Source organism: Dunckerocampus dactyliophorus, chromosome 10, assembly GCF_027744805.1.
Source record: "Dunckerocampus dactyliophorus isolate RoL2022-P2 chromosome 10, RoL_Ddac_1.1, whole genome shotgun sequence".
NCBI classification, from domain to species: domain Eukaryota; kingdom Metazoa; phylum Chordata; class Actinopteri; order Syngnathiformes; family Syngnathidae; genus Dunckerocampus; species Dunckerocampus dactyliophorus.
In genome coordinates, this window is record NC_072828.1 from 19,466,237 (window position 1) to 19,480,328 (window position 14,092).

At 40.1% G+C, this 14,092-nt stretch overlaps 1 protein-coding gene across 5 annotated transcripts in view; it reads right to left on the reverse strand.

Annotated features, from left to right (window-relative positions):
- Positions 1–854: 854 nt before the first annotated feature.
- Positions 855–14,092, reverse strand: part of bcar3 (BCAR3 adaptor protein, NSP family member) — a 70,080-nt gene continuing 56,842 nt past the window's right edge. For all 5 annotated transcript variants that reach the window (XM_054790200.1, XM_054790203.1, XM_054790201.1 and 2 more), the window contains 12 exons: positions 13,063–13,188; positions 11,593–11,709; positions 10,722–10,957; positions 10,511–10,611; positions 10,110–10,244; positions 9,543–9,734; positions 8,259–8,824; positions 6,479–6,594; positions 5,198–5,369; positions 4,295–4,406; positions 3,562–3,765; positions 855–2,363 (listed from right to left, as the gene is read on the reverse strand). In XM_054790200.1, coding sequence (XP_054646175.1) covers positions 2,185–2,363; positions 3,562–3,765; positions 4,295–4,406; positions 5,198–5,369; positions 6,479–6,594; positions 8,259–8,824; positions 9,543–9,734; positions 10,110–10,244; positions 10,511–10,611; positions 10,722–10,957; positions 11,593–11,709; positions 13,063–13,188 — 2,256 coding nt within the window. In that variant the 3' untranslated portion in view covers positions 855–2,184. The remainder of the gene's footprint in view (positions 2,364–3,561; positions 3,766–4,294; positions 4,407–5,197; positions 5,370–6,478; positions 6,595–8,258; positions 8,825–9,542; positions 9,735–10,109; positions 10,245–10,510; positions 10,612–10,721; positions 10,958–11,592; positions 11,710–13,062; positions 13,189–14,092) is intronic.

Sequence of the window (14,092 nt, forward strand, 5' to 3'; positions counted from 1 at the left end):
GCAAATTTGTACAGTGTAGTGTGATTTATTCCCATTGAACGTCCACACAAAAGCACATGTACCACATTTATTGAACTTTACCACAGTAGTTCACAATATAAACATTCAAATTATTTAGCATCTTATTATTTTTAGTTATATTCTGCCTCAACTATATACAGTCAAATATGAACTTGTCAGTGTCACACATATGTACAACTTTAGTCTCTGACAGGTGAATATGCTTGTGTGCGTTTGCCAAACAACCTTGTACCACCCTACTGTACAATCCATGTACATTAGTGACACTTTCCACAGACAAACTCACACTTGGAATTGAGGTTGTCGTTTGAATGCGGTTTTACTTCATCCATCCAATTCTGTGTCGATCGAATGGTGGATTTAGTTTTGTGTCAAGAGGTTGAAATCAACAACTTCAACTGTTTGGCTTCATTACAAATACTTCTATAGACATTGTACACAGATGTCTGCTCTCAAGAAAGTGCACATTTCGTCCTCATTTTCATTTCTTGAAGGGCCCGTGACACTCAACTATGCTCAGGAAACACAGGCTGTAAATTTCAAATTGCTTTAAACGTACAATACACAGTACAAGTGCTGCCAGTCTCATCTTTGTGTGGATAAAAGTAAATCGAACCCATAAGAACCCACAGTGACACTTTAAATGTCCTAAAATGGGCCCAATACAGCTTTGTGCTTAACTGTAACTCATTAAGTCCTTAAGTGAATTATATGAAACATTAGGGGGTGGTTGTCATGTGACTATCCCAGGATATTGCTTCCCCAAAAAAGCTTATTTTCTGCCATTAAAGGTCATTTTGAACCCACAACAGAGTACTAGGGCCACATTGGGGAAAAAAAAAGTCAGGGATTTCGAGAATAAAGTCGTAAATTTACGAGAAAAACATTCGTAGATTTAGGGGAAAAAAAGTCGTAATATTACGAGAATAAAGTCGTACATTTACGAGAAAAAAAGTCGTAAACGAGAATAAAGTCGTAAAATTACGAGAATAAAGTCGTGATATTACGAGAATAAAGTTGTGATATTACGAGAATAAAGTCGTACATTTAGGAGAAAAAAAGTCGTAAATTTACGAGAATAGAGTTGTAAATGTACGAGAATAAAGTCGTGATATTACGTATCATCGTGCCAGAGGGAAAACACAGTATAGCTCTTCAGGAAGGAAGGGAACTTTCTTCTTGCTTCAGGCGATCTTTCATTTACAGTATAACTTGGCGCAAAACAGGGCAGTTGTGCATTTAGATTAGCATGGCTAGCCCTTCTCACTTCCACCTTCATTACCCCGCCCCCTCCACATGTCCAAGGCCAAAGGTTACATTAGTCCCCCCCTTTTCATAGTAGTCTCAGGCAATGCCTGTAACATAAAGTTAGGAGAAAAAAAAAATCGTAATATTCCGACTTTTTTTTGTACGACTTTATTCTCGTAAATGTACGACATTGTTCTTGTAAATTTATGGCTTTATTCTCGTAAATAGTCTGACTTCTTTTCTCGTAAATTTAGGACTTTATTCTCATACATTTACGATTTCATTTTCATTTTTACCAATTCAAATGGTTTCAATGTTGTGGCATACGTATCAAATCGTTGTTACTGTATTTCTAAGAAATAAATTAATTTATTCAAGAAATTCTTGAATAAATTCATATAAAACTAAGCTAGGAAAATATTTCTGCCAGGCTTTTAGCCTTGGAAAGCCACGGTTCCATTATTTTGAATTCATACACGTTCTCCTGTTCAATTTGTGGTATGAAACAGAAAGAGCACCCAATGTAACATATATGTAACATCACATATAGTTGACATGAATTAGTAGTACTTGTATATATCCTCCTTCATTTTCCTTTATGGGTTTGGGTTCTTATGGGTTGAGTTGTGAAACCAAGCATTCAATATGTAACATTCAAAGTGGAAATGACCAAAACACATTTTAAGAGTAACAGCGTTGACGTGTGTTGGACTAGTATTCTGAAGTGTATGACTACAGAGTAAAACAGATACTATCGTAGGCGACTAGTCAAGCAGAGAACATACTGAAACTGATGAATACATCTTCCCTCATCTTGTGCTGATATTTCTATTTTTAGTTTTAGGTTCCATGGCCAAAATAAAACCATTCAGTCTAGAGTCCGGTGAAGTCTGCAGGTGTTGCCACACATTGAAGTCAAATTAATGTCTGCGTTTTGGTTAGGGGCTCCAGCTTCCGTGACAATGCGGTGAGGATGAGACTGAATTTGCTGTAGCGATCTGACTGGTTGACTGAAGCGCCACGACTCCCCCAAAGCAGCCGCAGCTGAAAGTCCGTCTTGAACACCTCCAGCAGGTCTTCATCACATTGGAAACCTAAAAGCATGTACATTCTTTAAAAAAAAAACATTTCTAATCAAAACCAGAATACAGTAAAGGCCCGCTTCTCGTGGGAGTTACGCTCCATGCCTCCCAGCGAGTGTCCAAAATCCGCGAGTAATTGACACGCCCATAAAAATGTCACTCGCTCCTACTTTGCCAAACCCTCCTGCTAGCTTAAAGTTGACGTGCTCCTCCGATCTCACCTCAACATTCGCAATAAAAGGGACTATTACATTATTAGATTAGATGCATCTCTGGAACCCGAACCTTCTCTCTTTAATTGCCATTGTTCACTTGCAACACAATCAAAGTTTAAGCCCTAAACATGCCTCACACACATATTAAATCCATTTAATGTATAAACTGTATAGGTACTCGCCACTTCTAAATGATAATGATCAGATGAACCGGAGTCACAAGCTACTGCGAGTTATTGCGTTAGCCTAGCCCGCTGGGCCGTCCTGGCTAGCTGTCAGCAAAGGCATTTCTCACTGCAAGTTTTTGTCCAGATTGCAACTATGGTGCATTCAAGGACCGCCAAATAAAGTGTGAAATCGCTCCGCTTGATGAAAAAACATTGTCAGTGAAGTATAAACACATAAACATGTAAAAATGGTGGACTTTTCCAACAGTGGTACATGTATGCTGTACATTTTACCTGGGCTTTGCGCGAATGAGAAGTGTTTTTCTGTGGAAAAAGCGGTCTATTTTCAACAAAAAAATTGACCCGAAATTGTAAAAAAAAATATATATATATATATATATATATATATATTTTAATAGGCTGTTTGGATTTTCTTTAAAAAAAAAAATTTTGAATGAACACGTGGAATTATGTACTGAACAGAAAAGTGTGAAGTAACTATGAAGTAACCAAGTAAATATGTCTTATATTTTAGACATGTATTTTGTCTTTTTTTATGTCTTTTTTTTTGATAGTGCGGCAAACCGTTGGTGTTCTCTCAATGAGCTTCATGAGGTCGTCACCTGAAATGGTTTCCACTTCACAGCCTTGTCAGGGTTACTTAGTGGAATTTCTTGCGTTACTAATGGGGTTTGGGGCCATGGGGTTGTATTGAGTGTGTCCAAACTTAACTCATTTTTTAAACCAAAAATCAGGGCCCTGAATGCTGAATCGCGCATGTACGGGGATGCACTGTATCACAAAAAGTTCAAGTAATGAATGTTTTACCATGCATGATGTTCTGTGCATTCTCTGTGTAGCTTTGTGCATTATGTGCAACGGCCCTTGCAGCCTCGAGGTGACGCAGCATGATGTCACAGCCCTGGTCACTGGTCTCCCAAAGTTCTGCCCCCTCCGGTGTGATGGATGGACGCTCCATCAAAGTGAGGAGAGGCAACAAAAGGGGGACACAGACCACCAGAGGAGAGGAGGCTGCAAGGATAAAATAAGTTTTTAATAACATTACCTCCGTCAGGATATACATTCATTGACCACATCGTTAATCACAATCTAATGAGATTGGTCTGGATAGATTACTCAGTCATCCAGGTTATGGTAATGGTTATGGTAATCCGCAAAGGCTGAATCAAGGCAACTGGACTCTTCTTGTTTAATGCCGTTTCACCTTTAATCCAAACAACTTCTTCAGTTCTACATTTTTGAGTGTGGAATCTCCCTTTTTATGTCTATGGTGGGTGTGTCCCACGGATGTCCTGACATCTCTCCCCCTCATTCCACAGTAAGAGTGGCCACTAAGAAGCTGTTATGCCACAAGGCGTATGCAGGAGATTTAATACATGAACTGTACTAGAAATTCTAGGTCATTAGAAAAGCAGACCTTGATTCAAGGGTGGCTGCACCCCTCTGCAAGGTTTTGTGGAAATTAGTTTTCCTTTCATACTACAAACAAACATAACCTTCCAGGATTTGTGCTTGATGGTAGTAATAGTCTATTTCATACCTGTTCCCTCATAGAGATTCTTGTAGAAAGGTTTGAGGGTTTTCTCGTAGCTGATAGCAGTCTGCGTGTACTTCCTTCTCAGAGTGGTCCACGTGTCCTCCAAACGACTGATCTGTACAACAAACCAACTTCATTTGTTAACTCTGGTAATCGGCGTTCCATTAATACATGAAATAATGATCAACAAATGTGCATTTTGATTTGATGTCTTAGAGGGGAATAATGAACATCAATGAAGTGAATGCAGGGTATGACTGCAGTGTGCTTCATTAATGCTCAGCTTCTCAAGCAATACTGTATTGCTGCCTCTGTCCACCAGAGGGAGGCTGACATCAATGCAGTGCCCCGGCAGGCATAACCAATGAAATACTTTGCTGGGACAAAATGCATTATGGTTAAAATAGTTTATTTTTTTATTTTAATCCCTTATTGGTACTTGTTTTGTTATTTATTAGCTACTTTTTGGGTGTTAGGTTGCTGTGTGATGAATTTAGTTTTTGTTTGTAAGATTATGATACCGTGAGTCGGACTGTTATATTGCGTAATGACCTCCTGCGATTTTCAATGGGCTGACAAGCTCGTCATGAGTTCCATTATAGCTTGTGATTGGCTCCTTCCAAAAAATAAAGCTACCATTTCCTCACTGACTCGCGAACAGCACAGCATTTAAATGATTAGTAGGAGATTAGAAGGAGATGTCACAAGAATAAAACATAGCCATAAATTAGCCGCACCGCTGTATAAGCTGCAGGGTTCAAAGTTTAAGAAATACTCCGGAAATTATGGTATTTCATCTTCCTTATATTCAGCAAAATAATTGTTCATGAAGGCTCAGCGACATGAGTGATAACCACATGTTCTGCAGTACATACTGTAAAGCTAGTGTGTGTGGGTGTGTGTTACCTGCGGGAGTTCTAGGGCTTTCATCAGGGCTGTGAAAGCAAACAGGTCTCCTACTGTGTCCTTCAGCTCCAGTGCAACCAGGATGATGCGATTCAGAGTGGATGCCCGCTCCTCCATGGTGCCCGTGCATCCCAGAATATCCACAGCCACACCTATTGCCATGGTGTGGTGTCTGTGGGGAAAAGAGTGAGAGTTGGCTTTGCAGTCCAACCTAACAGCAATATGGTGTCCAACACGATTGGGTTTAGTAACTGTATTTTGTAACTGTATTTTCACACAGTGAAACGATATACACTGAAGCTAACCTAAGCTTCCAATGTAAAATACAATACAACGTTGGAGTTTATTCAAATTCACACTGAAGCAATGCAAGAAAATAATAATAGAGAAAAAGAGAAGCAGTGAAAGATAAGATATCAAAACATCTCTGAAAATTGGAAATTTCTTTATTTGGATTTTTTATTATTATTATTATTATTATTATTATTAATCTATGCTTAGCCATAATATTAAAGATCTAGATGCCGAAGTTCAGATTTCTCCTTTATTCTTCTTTTTGAAATTGCTTAGAAACCTTTACGCATGTTGATTTGAGATGAAAGAGTTGGCAAGCATTTATGAACTAAATTTTTTTTTTTCCCCGCCATGAGCCTGAAAATGGGGGTGCGGTTAATACACGGGTGCGGTTTATACACGGTGCTTTACGGTACTTATTTGTGAAATCACTTATTTATAGTACTCTTACTTTGTTTAATATATTGGGTAATATGAGTATAAAGGTGACTATAGGGGTGTTATTTCACATCTAGAGGGCTCTAATAATGTAAAAAAATATATATTTAGAAGGCCGTAAACAGGTTTTGTACGCTCAAACTACAAATCTAACTTTCGGGTCTGGAAACAATCGACCGCGATAAACGAGGCATTACTGGATACTGAAGTGGAAAAAAGCATTGTTTTTGAAATGGGATATTATTTGTGTATGTGGTTATTATGGTGTAGAAATTTGGTGAAGCGGTGACAATATGAATAATTCACCTTTGACTAAAAAAAAGCTGAAGGTCTCAAGAAGATTCAGGAAAACCAGACCTTTGACTTAAGATATGTTGGCCATCTTGGGGTCACATGGTCAGGACAATCAATAGAATTGTTGTTGAAACTGACCACTACTGTAATCTCTGTACTACAACGTGGACTGGTGACCAGTCAAACACACAGCTGACTGGCAGGGAAAGTCAGCAGTGTCAACCACTACACCACTGTTTAACGTTCGATGTGTACCGTTCCATCAGGTCCAGCCTCAGTTGTCGACCGTGTGGCAGGGTGACCAGTTCCAGACCAGAAGCAACACCCATCTGACCTTTCAACTCGGGAGACACTCCAAGTATCCTTGCAACCTGAAAAGAAAAACAACTTTGTTCGAACACAACTTCTTTCCATTTCATTGTCCAAATTTGAATTTTTAAGACAGGCAGAGATACTGTTCACTATATTCATTAATGAGGACACGCATCAAGAATCTAAACCTTCAAAAGTCATTCTGACAACACTAGCTTGGAATAGTAATATTTGACTTGTCGGATCACAGACTTTAATGGTCTGTAATATTGGTGGACCAGCCTGGACACACCGTAAGTTGTGTTACCACTAGGACTGTGACATGGCTGTTTTGACGTTTTGTTTTGCTGACAAAGTTTTAAACATACAAATTCATTGTCTTTTCTTGTTTAGTGTCACGCCTTGTCTTTGTGGTTTAATGATTTATGTTTACTGCTGTCAATTTGCATTCATATTATGGTAATTGGAATGGTTTAGTTTATTCCAAAGATGCTGACAAAGTGGTACATTATGTATTATACAACATCTCTGAAAAAGAGTAGAAAAAAGCACAGTTTATTTTTTAGTAGTTACTTAAAAGTGTACTGTAGGGGAGCACAGGAGTAAATATTCAAAACAAAGCAAAATTATAGTGGAACCTCTGTTTTTGTACGCCTCGGTTTTTATATGATTCATTTGTCAGTGAAAATCATTGCCAAATTATGTCTCGGTTTTCGTGCTCTTGGTTATCGTATGGTTATGGTATGGCGCCTGACAAACTTGTCAATTTCCTCGCGAATCATTCCGTGGAATCGAGTGCCCAAACAAAGCACCCAAGCGTTGGTGGGTCAGTCTCTGTGAAGAATGGAGAGGGATTCCAGCCAGGGAATCATCGTTATGTGTGTGTGTGTGTGGGTGGTGTATTTGTTCATAGAAAGCACATAGAACGATGATCAACTCCATTTCTGTCTCCTTTCTTCCTCCTAATAAGCACTGTGCACGCTGTTTTTTTTTCTTTCAAAATACCCACCATTGGCCCTGAGAAACACTATTGAATTCAAGGAAGAACTCGTACCAAAGTACGAAGGTAGCTGAAGTTTACAATAAAGTTAACGTGAGCAAGTATAGGGCTCTAACTTGTCCAAACTAAAAAACTATAATTATTCTCTATAAAATGTGTTTTTTTTTATATTTTTGGTGTCTGGAACAGATTAATTGGATTTACATTCAAATGTAAAAAAGGGGAAAAAATTAATTTTGATATGTACATTTCGGTTTTGACCTTTTGGAACAGATTAATGACGAAAACCGAGGTTCCACTGTAAAATTCCTTACTGTTAAAAATGAATGATTACCATACTCCCTGTTACGATTACCCGTATATCAATCGGCAATGAGTAAATCATGTGTCAGCTTGAATCATACAAAGTCATCGTTGCTTTTTGTATCAGCAGGACATGTGTCCTACAATCACCCTTGGAAACAGCAAGCTCATTGTGGTTCAACAATAACAACACGTTGCATTTTGCAGCATAAACCATCATCATGTGGAAAAAGCTAAGACACTTTGGTGTGTGTTCAAAGGGTGGTGTGAGAGCTAAGATGTGGTTTGGAGAAAATGCTTAGCATGGGGTTAGAGTGACGTGCAAGGGTTGAGGTTAGGCCTCAGGCGATGTGCTAAGGACTGCAATGTTAATGAATGCAGTCACAAAGATGGCACGGTGAATGTACAAGATGTGTGTACCTGGCAGTCAGCCATCAGCAGGTGTCTGGCTATACTGCGGTGGTTGTGGCTCAGCAGCAGCTCCTTGGCTTTCTTCAAAACCAACATCTCCAGCGGTTTGTTTTCCGCGGGTAGAAGGCGAGAGTTGAACTCTGTTGGCCGGAACGCAGACTCTGTCTCTACCACTGGCCTCAGGAAAAGGCTCCTGTTCTCATCCTTCTGCTCCTCCCTCCACGTGTCCTCCTCTTCTTCCTCACTGGTGTTTTCTAAAGCCGCAATGGCGTGATGGTAGGAGCTTCTGTCCAGCCCTCTGCGCCCACCCGCCTTCTCCCCTTCATCCACTGTCCCGACCTCCCCCTCTTGCCTCAATCTCTCAACATAGCTGCACGGCAGCTGCTCAAGTTCATGGGCGTTGTCTGGGATGGAGGTTGGCGAGTTTGGTTCATTCCATCCCAGCGGGCTGCAGGACCTGAGGTCTGCAGGAGTGGGTGGCAGGCGTTCAGAGTCCGGATACTGAATCTGTGGAACTGCACAGCTGGAGAAGCTTGAGTCAGCGTGGATAGGCTTCACTGGAGGTATAGGAGGATCTGTGGAAGAACATTTATTACCTTAGACATGATCTAATAACTAGACTATAATTGGTGTGTTTGTGAACATAAACTGGATGATAAAGGTGATATCAAACTCCCTGAAAGGTCGCACCATGCTCACGGGGGCAATGGCGAGCAACAGTACTGTGTACGTACTGTACATATATTGCAATGCCTACAGAGAGAGAATTGGGATCATAGCTCACGGCTGAACTTGAGGTCAAAGGAATTTTTGTGTTTTTCATGTGAAATTGTAACTATTTATCTCCTCAGTTTTTGTCTTCTTGGCTTTTACACAGTGGGTTTATAACAAAATTGTTACCCTGAAAAAGTGTGAGGGGAAAACTATAGTTTCGATGTTCGCTAGTTCCACACGGTTGTTAGCCTTGATGCTAGCAAGAAATTCCAGTTGGGGTTGGTTGTCACATAGGCTACATTCACACTACAGTGTATGATGCCCAATTCTGATGTTTTTGTTAAAGTACCATCTTTTTATGTACCGTAGTCATTCAAATTACCCCAAAAAATGCCATTGTATTTGTGTAAAATGTGAACACAAGTGTATGAAATGCAGACATCACATGCATGTGACTGTGTTTATGGACATAAACATGTCAGCAATAGCTGGTCAGTACTGCTGCATTTTTGGCACTTTCAAGGATTTTATGCAACCAGAGTCAACAGTTTCTTAACCAAATTATTTCCAAACTATTACCTCCAACCTGCCATGAGCAAACATGAGTGTCCAGAGTGGGTGAAGACAAGCTGGAGCAGGTAGATAAGGGTTCCGTGATGTTGGAAGAGGGCTGGAGGCAGGGGAAACGAGGCAACCGGGTCAGTGGCACCTTACTGGGTTTGGGTGGAGGTTTGGGGCACAGCTGGCTGTCAGAGCCTCTGATGGGCTGACCTGCAACAACCAATTTCACTCAGACTGAAAAGACTTTGAACAAGAACTGTATAACTTTGATTAGGTGTAATTATTAATACCCTACTGTATGCCCTTGCTAGATTAACCCTACTTCCTTTCCATGTAGGTAGGGTTAGATGTCTGATAATGGAGTTGTTGTTTTTTTTAATTCAGTATGAGACAGCATATGAGCAAACAATACAATTTAATTTCCCATTCATATGCAAGCAGTGGCAGGAAATTAAAAGGGATTCTTTGTAGTGAATCACCTCCTGTGTTTGCCACTGACAGAATTAAATCTTATGTAATAGATTATTTCTGGATCCAGTATATTGACGTTTGAGGTGGTCATTATCTGTCACCTCATGCTCTGACCTGCTAGTGGCTCTGCCAACCTCCGTGGGACAGATGGACTCAGCAAAGGCTCGCTGCCTGTACGAAACACTGGAGACTTGGCATTCGGGCTCAGGAGAAGGGGGTCTGAAGGCTGCTGGTGCTGTGGTTTGGATCCTGGGTTGTCGAGATAAGTGTGCAACATTGTTACGTAGGAAAAGCACAGTACATTCATCGTGTGCATGACTCTAAGAGATGTATCAACAATCAATGTGTTTGTTATTGTGGCTGTAGCAATGTAGCACAGCACCACACTATCACACACCATTATCATACAGCACATGAAACACATTCACTGCTCATTCCAGTTTTAGAATAACACGTTCAGACACTCTCTTCTCAGTGTGTCTCTTGAACGGTGACAAAATGTTATTTCTACTTACCAAGTGGTAGAAAGCTCTCTGACTGATGCGCTTTAAGTGGCCGCCTCCTCTCTTGGAGTTGATTGAGACTTGCCGGCTGGCTGCCACAACGATCCTTCAACCTATGGAGTTTCAAATTTAAAAAATCACCAACTTTATACAATAAACAAATAAATAGACAATGCATAGGTGTCTCACTAACACGTTGGGTCATGATCCATTCTCTACAGACCTGAGCTGGCTTCCTCTGCCCATGCCGTTATTGTGGTAGTGTGTGCCGTCATGCGTGGTATGCGTGTTGTCATGTGAGTGTCCGTTGGTAATGTTGAGGCTGAGGCGCTTCTGACGCCGTCGCTCCTGTTCACTCAGCCCCACCTCTCGGTGATTACTGGACAGTCCATACTTCTGTTCCAAGCAGCGTAAAGGCAGTGCTCGGTTGATCGGCTGGAATATAATGGCGCCTACCACCTTAAACAGAAATTAAGTCATGTAAACACTACAAGACTTTTGACTACAGTAAATCCCAGATTATAAACCACTATTTTTTGATGCTGCTAATTTATGGCTAAAAGAACTACAGTTCCCATGATGCTTGGAGTGCAGATTCACCAAGTAGCGAAGTGGATGCTAATATCATGTTTTAAAGTCTTATGCAGCAATCGTGTTTTGAGCTGACAAATCTTCAGTAAGTTTGATCAAATGTAGAATTACTACAACTTTTGCTTTGACTGCTTGGACCACGGCAGTGAACAAAAACAAAAAAGCGTCTCAGGTCTCACTCATGGGAACTAACGAGTGACGCTGGGAACATCAAGCGTAGGTAGGATTGCAAGGTTTATAGTGAGTATTTCTATGTAAATATCACACGTTACAACGTGGACACCTGCGACTTATAGACAAGTGCGACCTATATACGTACAACATTTTTTTCTCTTTACATTCAGGTGCACTCAATAGTTAGACTTTACGGTAATCAGTTTACCAGATTATCAAAAATTACTTTTGTCAATATAGTGAAAGGAATTTAAATTGATCTTCCTTCAACAATTCAGATTTTCTCTATAAGAGCAGATTATGCTTAAAAAAATGTAGAGTAAACTTACTTGGGAGACAGGTTTTCTATTCCCTACGTAATATCTTATTAGAGCAGGAACACTGTCAAATCCTTCTCGCTCCAGACGATACTCCACTCTGGAGTAGGCTTCGTTCAACATCACAACCTGTAGGAGAAATGGTACAAAGTCAAATTTACCATACAGTGCATACAGCAGGGAAAATAAGTATTTGAGCCCCTGCTGATTTTGTAACCTTTTGTACCTTACAAACCTATCAACAGTCCAGAAAGCGTTGAAATAAAATAAAAATTCACCCAAAGCGTTATTGTAAATGAATCTTCGGCCCATCAAAAACTTAGCTACTGCCTTGCAGTTTGATAATTTTGCCGTTCTAACGATGCACAACCAGTAATTCCAAATTCCCGAAATGGACAATAATTTGACTTTCTTGTGTCATTTTAAAACAGCCATTATCACTCTGTTGTTACTATGTCGGACAGCACATGGCATTTTCAGTAATACACCGGTTGTTTTCAATCTCTCTAATTACATTGCTTTTTCACATTTGGCTGCAACTAGACAGACATCCAGTATAAGATCAGCTCAGTTTTAGGGTAATTTTTGGAAATCTTTTTATAGCCTAGAATATCTTTATGTAGAGCAACAATTCTGATTTTCACATCCTCTGAGAGTTCTTTGCCATGAAGTGCCATGTAGAACTTCCAGTGACCAGCATGGGATAGTATGAGAGCGATAACACTAAATTAAACACACCTGCTCCCCATTCACACCTAAGACCTTGGAGCAATAACGAGCCACATGACACCAGGGAGGAAAAATGGCTAATTGAGCCTAATTTGTACAGTTTAACATAGTTGTGTACACATTTTTCTAGCCAATGTTTACATATAAATGGTCATGTGTCGAGTTATTTTGAGGGGACAGCATATTTATATTGTTATCCAAACTGTACACAGTAGCACAGTACAGTATTAGTGACACCCCCGTATAATCACAAGAGTGCTCGTGTGGACAGGATACTTTTTATTTTATTTGTTGAAATATTGCTCATCCACTAAACATATGCAAAGTTATGATGTATTTTGTCTCAGATGGCATATCATAAATATGTTTCAAAGATGGCGGTTTAAGAATGCATGCGCAGTATGGTTTGTTGTCAGATTTGGTTGCCACAGTGGTTGTATATATTCAGGAAAAAACGTCTTCTTTCTGAGCATGGCACAAGGACAGAGTGGACAGTGCTTCCTTACGGCAGAGGAGGGCAAAGCATGGACATGAGACCACCGTAAAAAAACAGTATTGCTAAGAACCCTGCTGTAAAAGCACAAAAATAGAGACTAAAAGATACGCTTGCCTAAAGTGCGCCTTTGATCACGTTAGTTAGATTTGATTATAGTAAACACATCTATCCATCCCGTTCAGGGTCACAGAGAGCTTAAGTGGACTATACCTACACATATAGACAAACAACCATTCATGAATTACAGGCTGTCTTACCTTCTTGTTGATTTTAAAATGCTGCGCTGTATTCCGCCATTGACAAGTTAGAACGTAACTTCCTGGACTGGACAGCAAATCTCGGACCAGGAAATCGCCGTCACGCTGCACAAAGTTTTCAGCAACCTAGGACGATACGTAAAGGTAGTTGTCAAACATGTAACACACAGAGAAACTGGCAATCACTGCTGTAGTGGATTGATGGGTATAGGGACATGAACGTCTGGGTACGGAGACCAAAGGTGATTTGGTTACTGGAACAATAAAGTCAATAGTAACGTCATAATCATAACAATAAACATTTAACAATTACCGGTAACATTTGAAGAGGTCCCTTAGTCACCTACACTACACCACAAAGCTGAGATGTTGGCCATTTTTTCTTTAGATTTATTTCAGTATTGGATTGGACATTGGATTGATCATAGTATCATATTGGCCTTCTATATGTGACCCTCAGTGGAAAAAGTTCAATTCACGACCATGCTGTCGTTAATTACATGGAAAATGCAGGCGCAGCATAATAGGTGTCTTCATACTGTCTTTACATGATGAAAAACGGTCAAGTAAAACCAAAGTTATGGCCAATAACGTTCACCGTGATGTTGTCATTGTATCATGTTATTTCTCATTTGTAAGCGTTTTCAGTGCAGGAAGGCAGCCACTCTGAAAGGTAAACAGGCAATGAAGCAACCACCTTCCTATTTGTGGAAAAAAAAGTTTGGCATCAATTAGTCAAAGCATGAGCAGCCATTTGGTTGCACAGGGGGAGTCAGGAAAGCCAGCCAACAGTGCCACCAGGTGGCCAAATGACACAAAGACGCACATCATGGGTTTGAAAGGTCAGCACAGGCCTGACTTTTCCCTCTGGATGACCCATTATGTTACATTCAGCTTTTTTGAAGTGGACAAATAAACCAAACATTTTTTTTTTAGATGTTGTGTACATAATTAATAAATTGTAGTTTCCTAAGGCCTCGCCTGGCTTTGAAGGTAAATTATTATTATAATGACTATTTGATTCTATTTA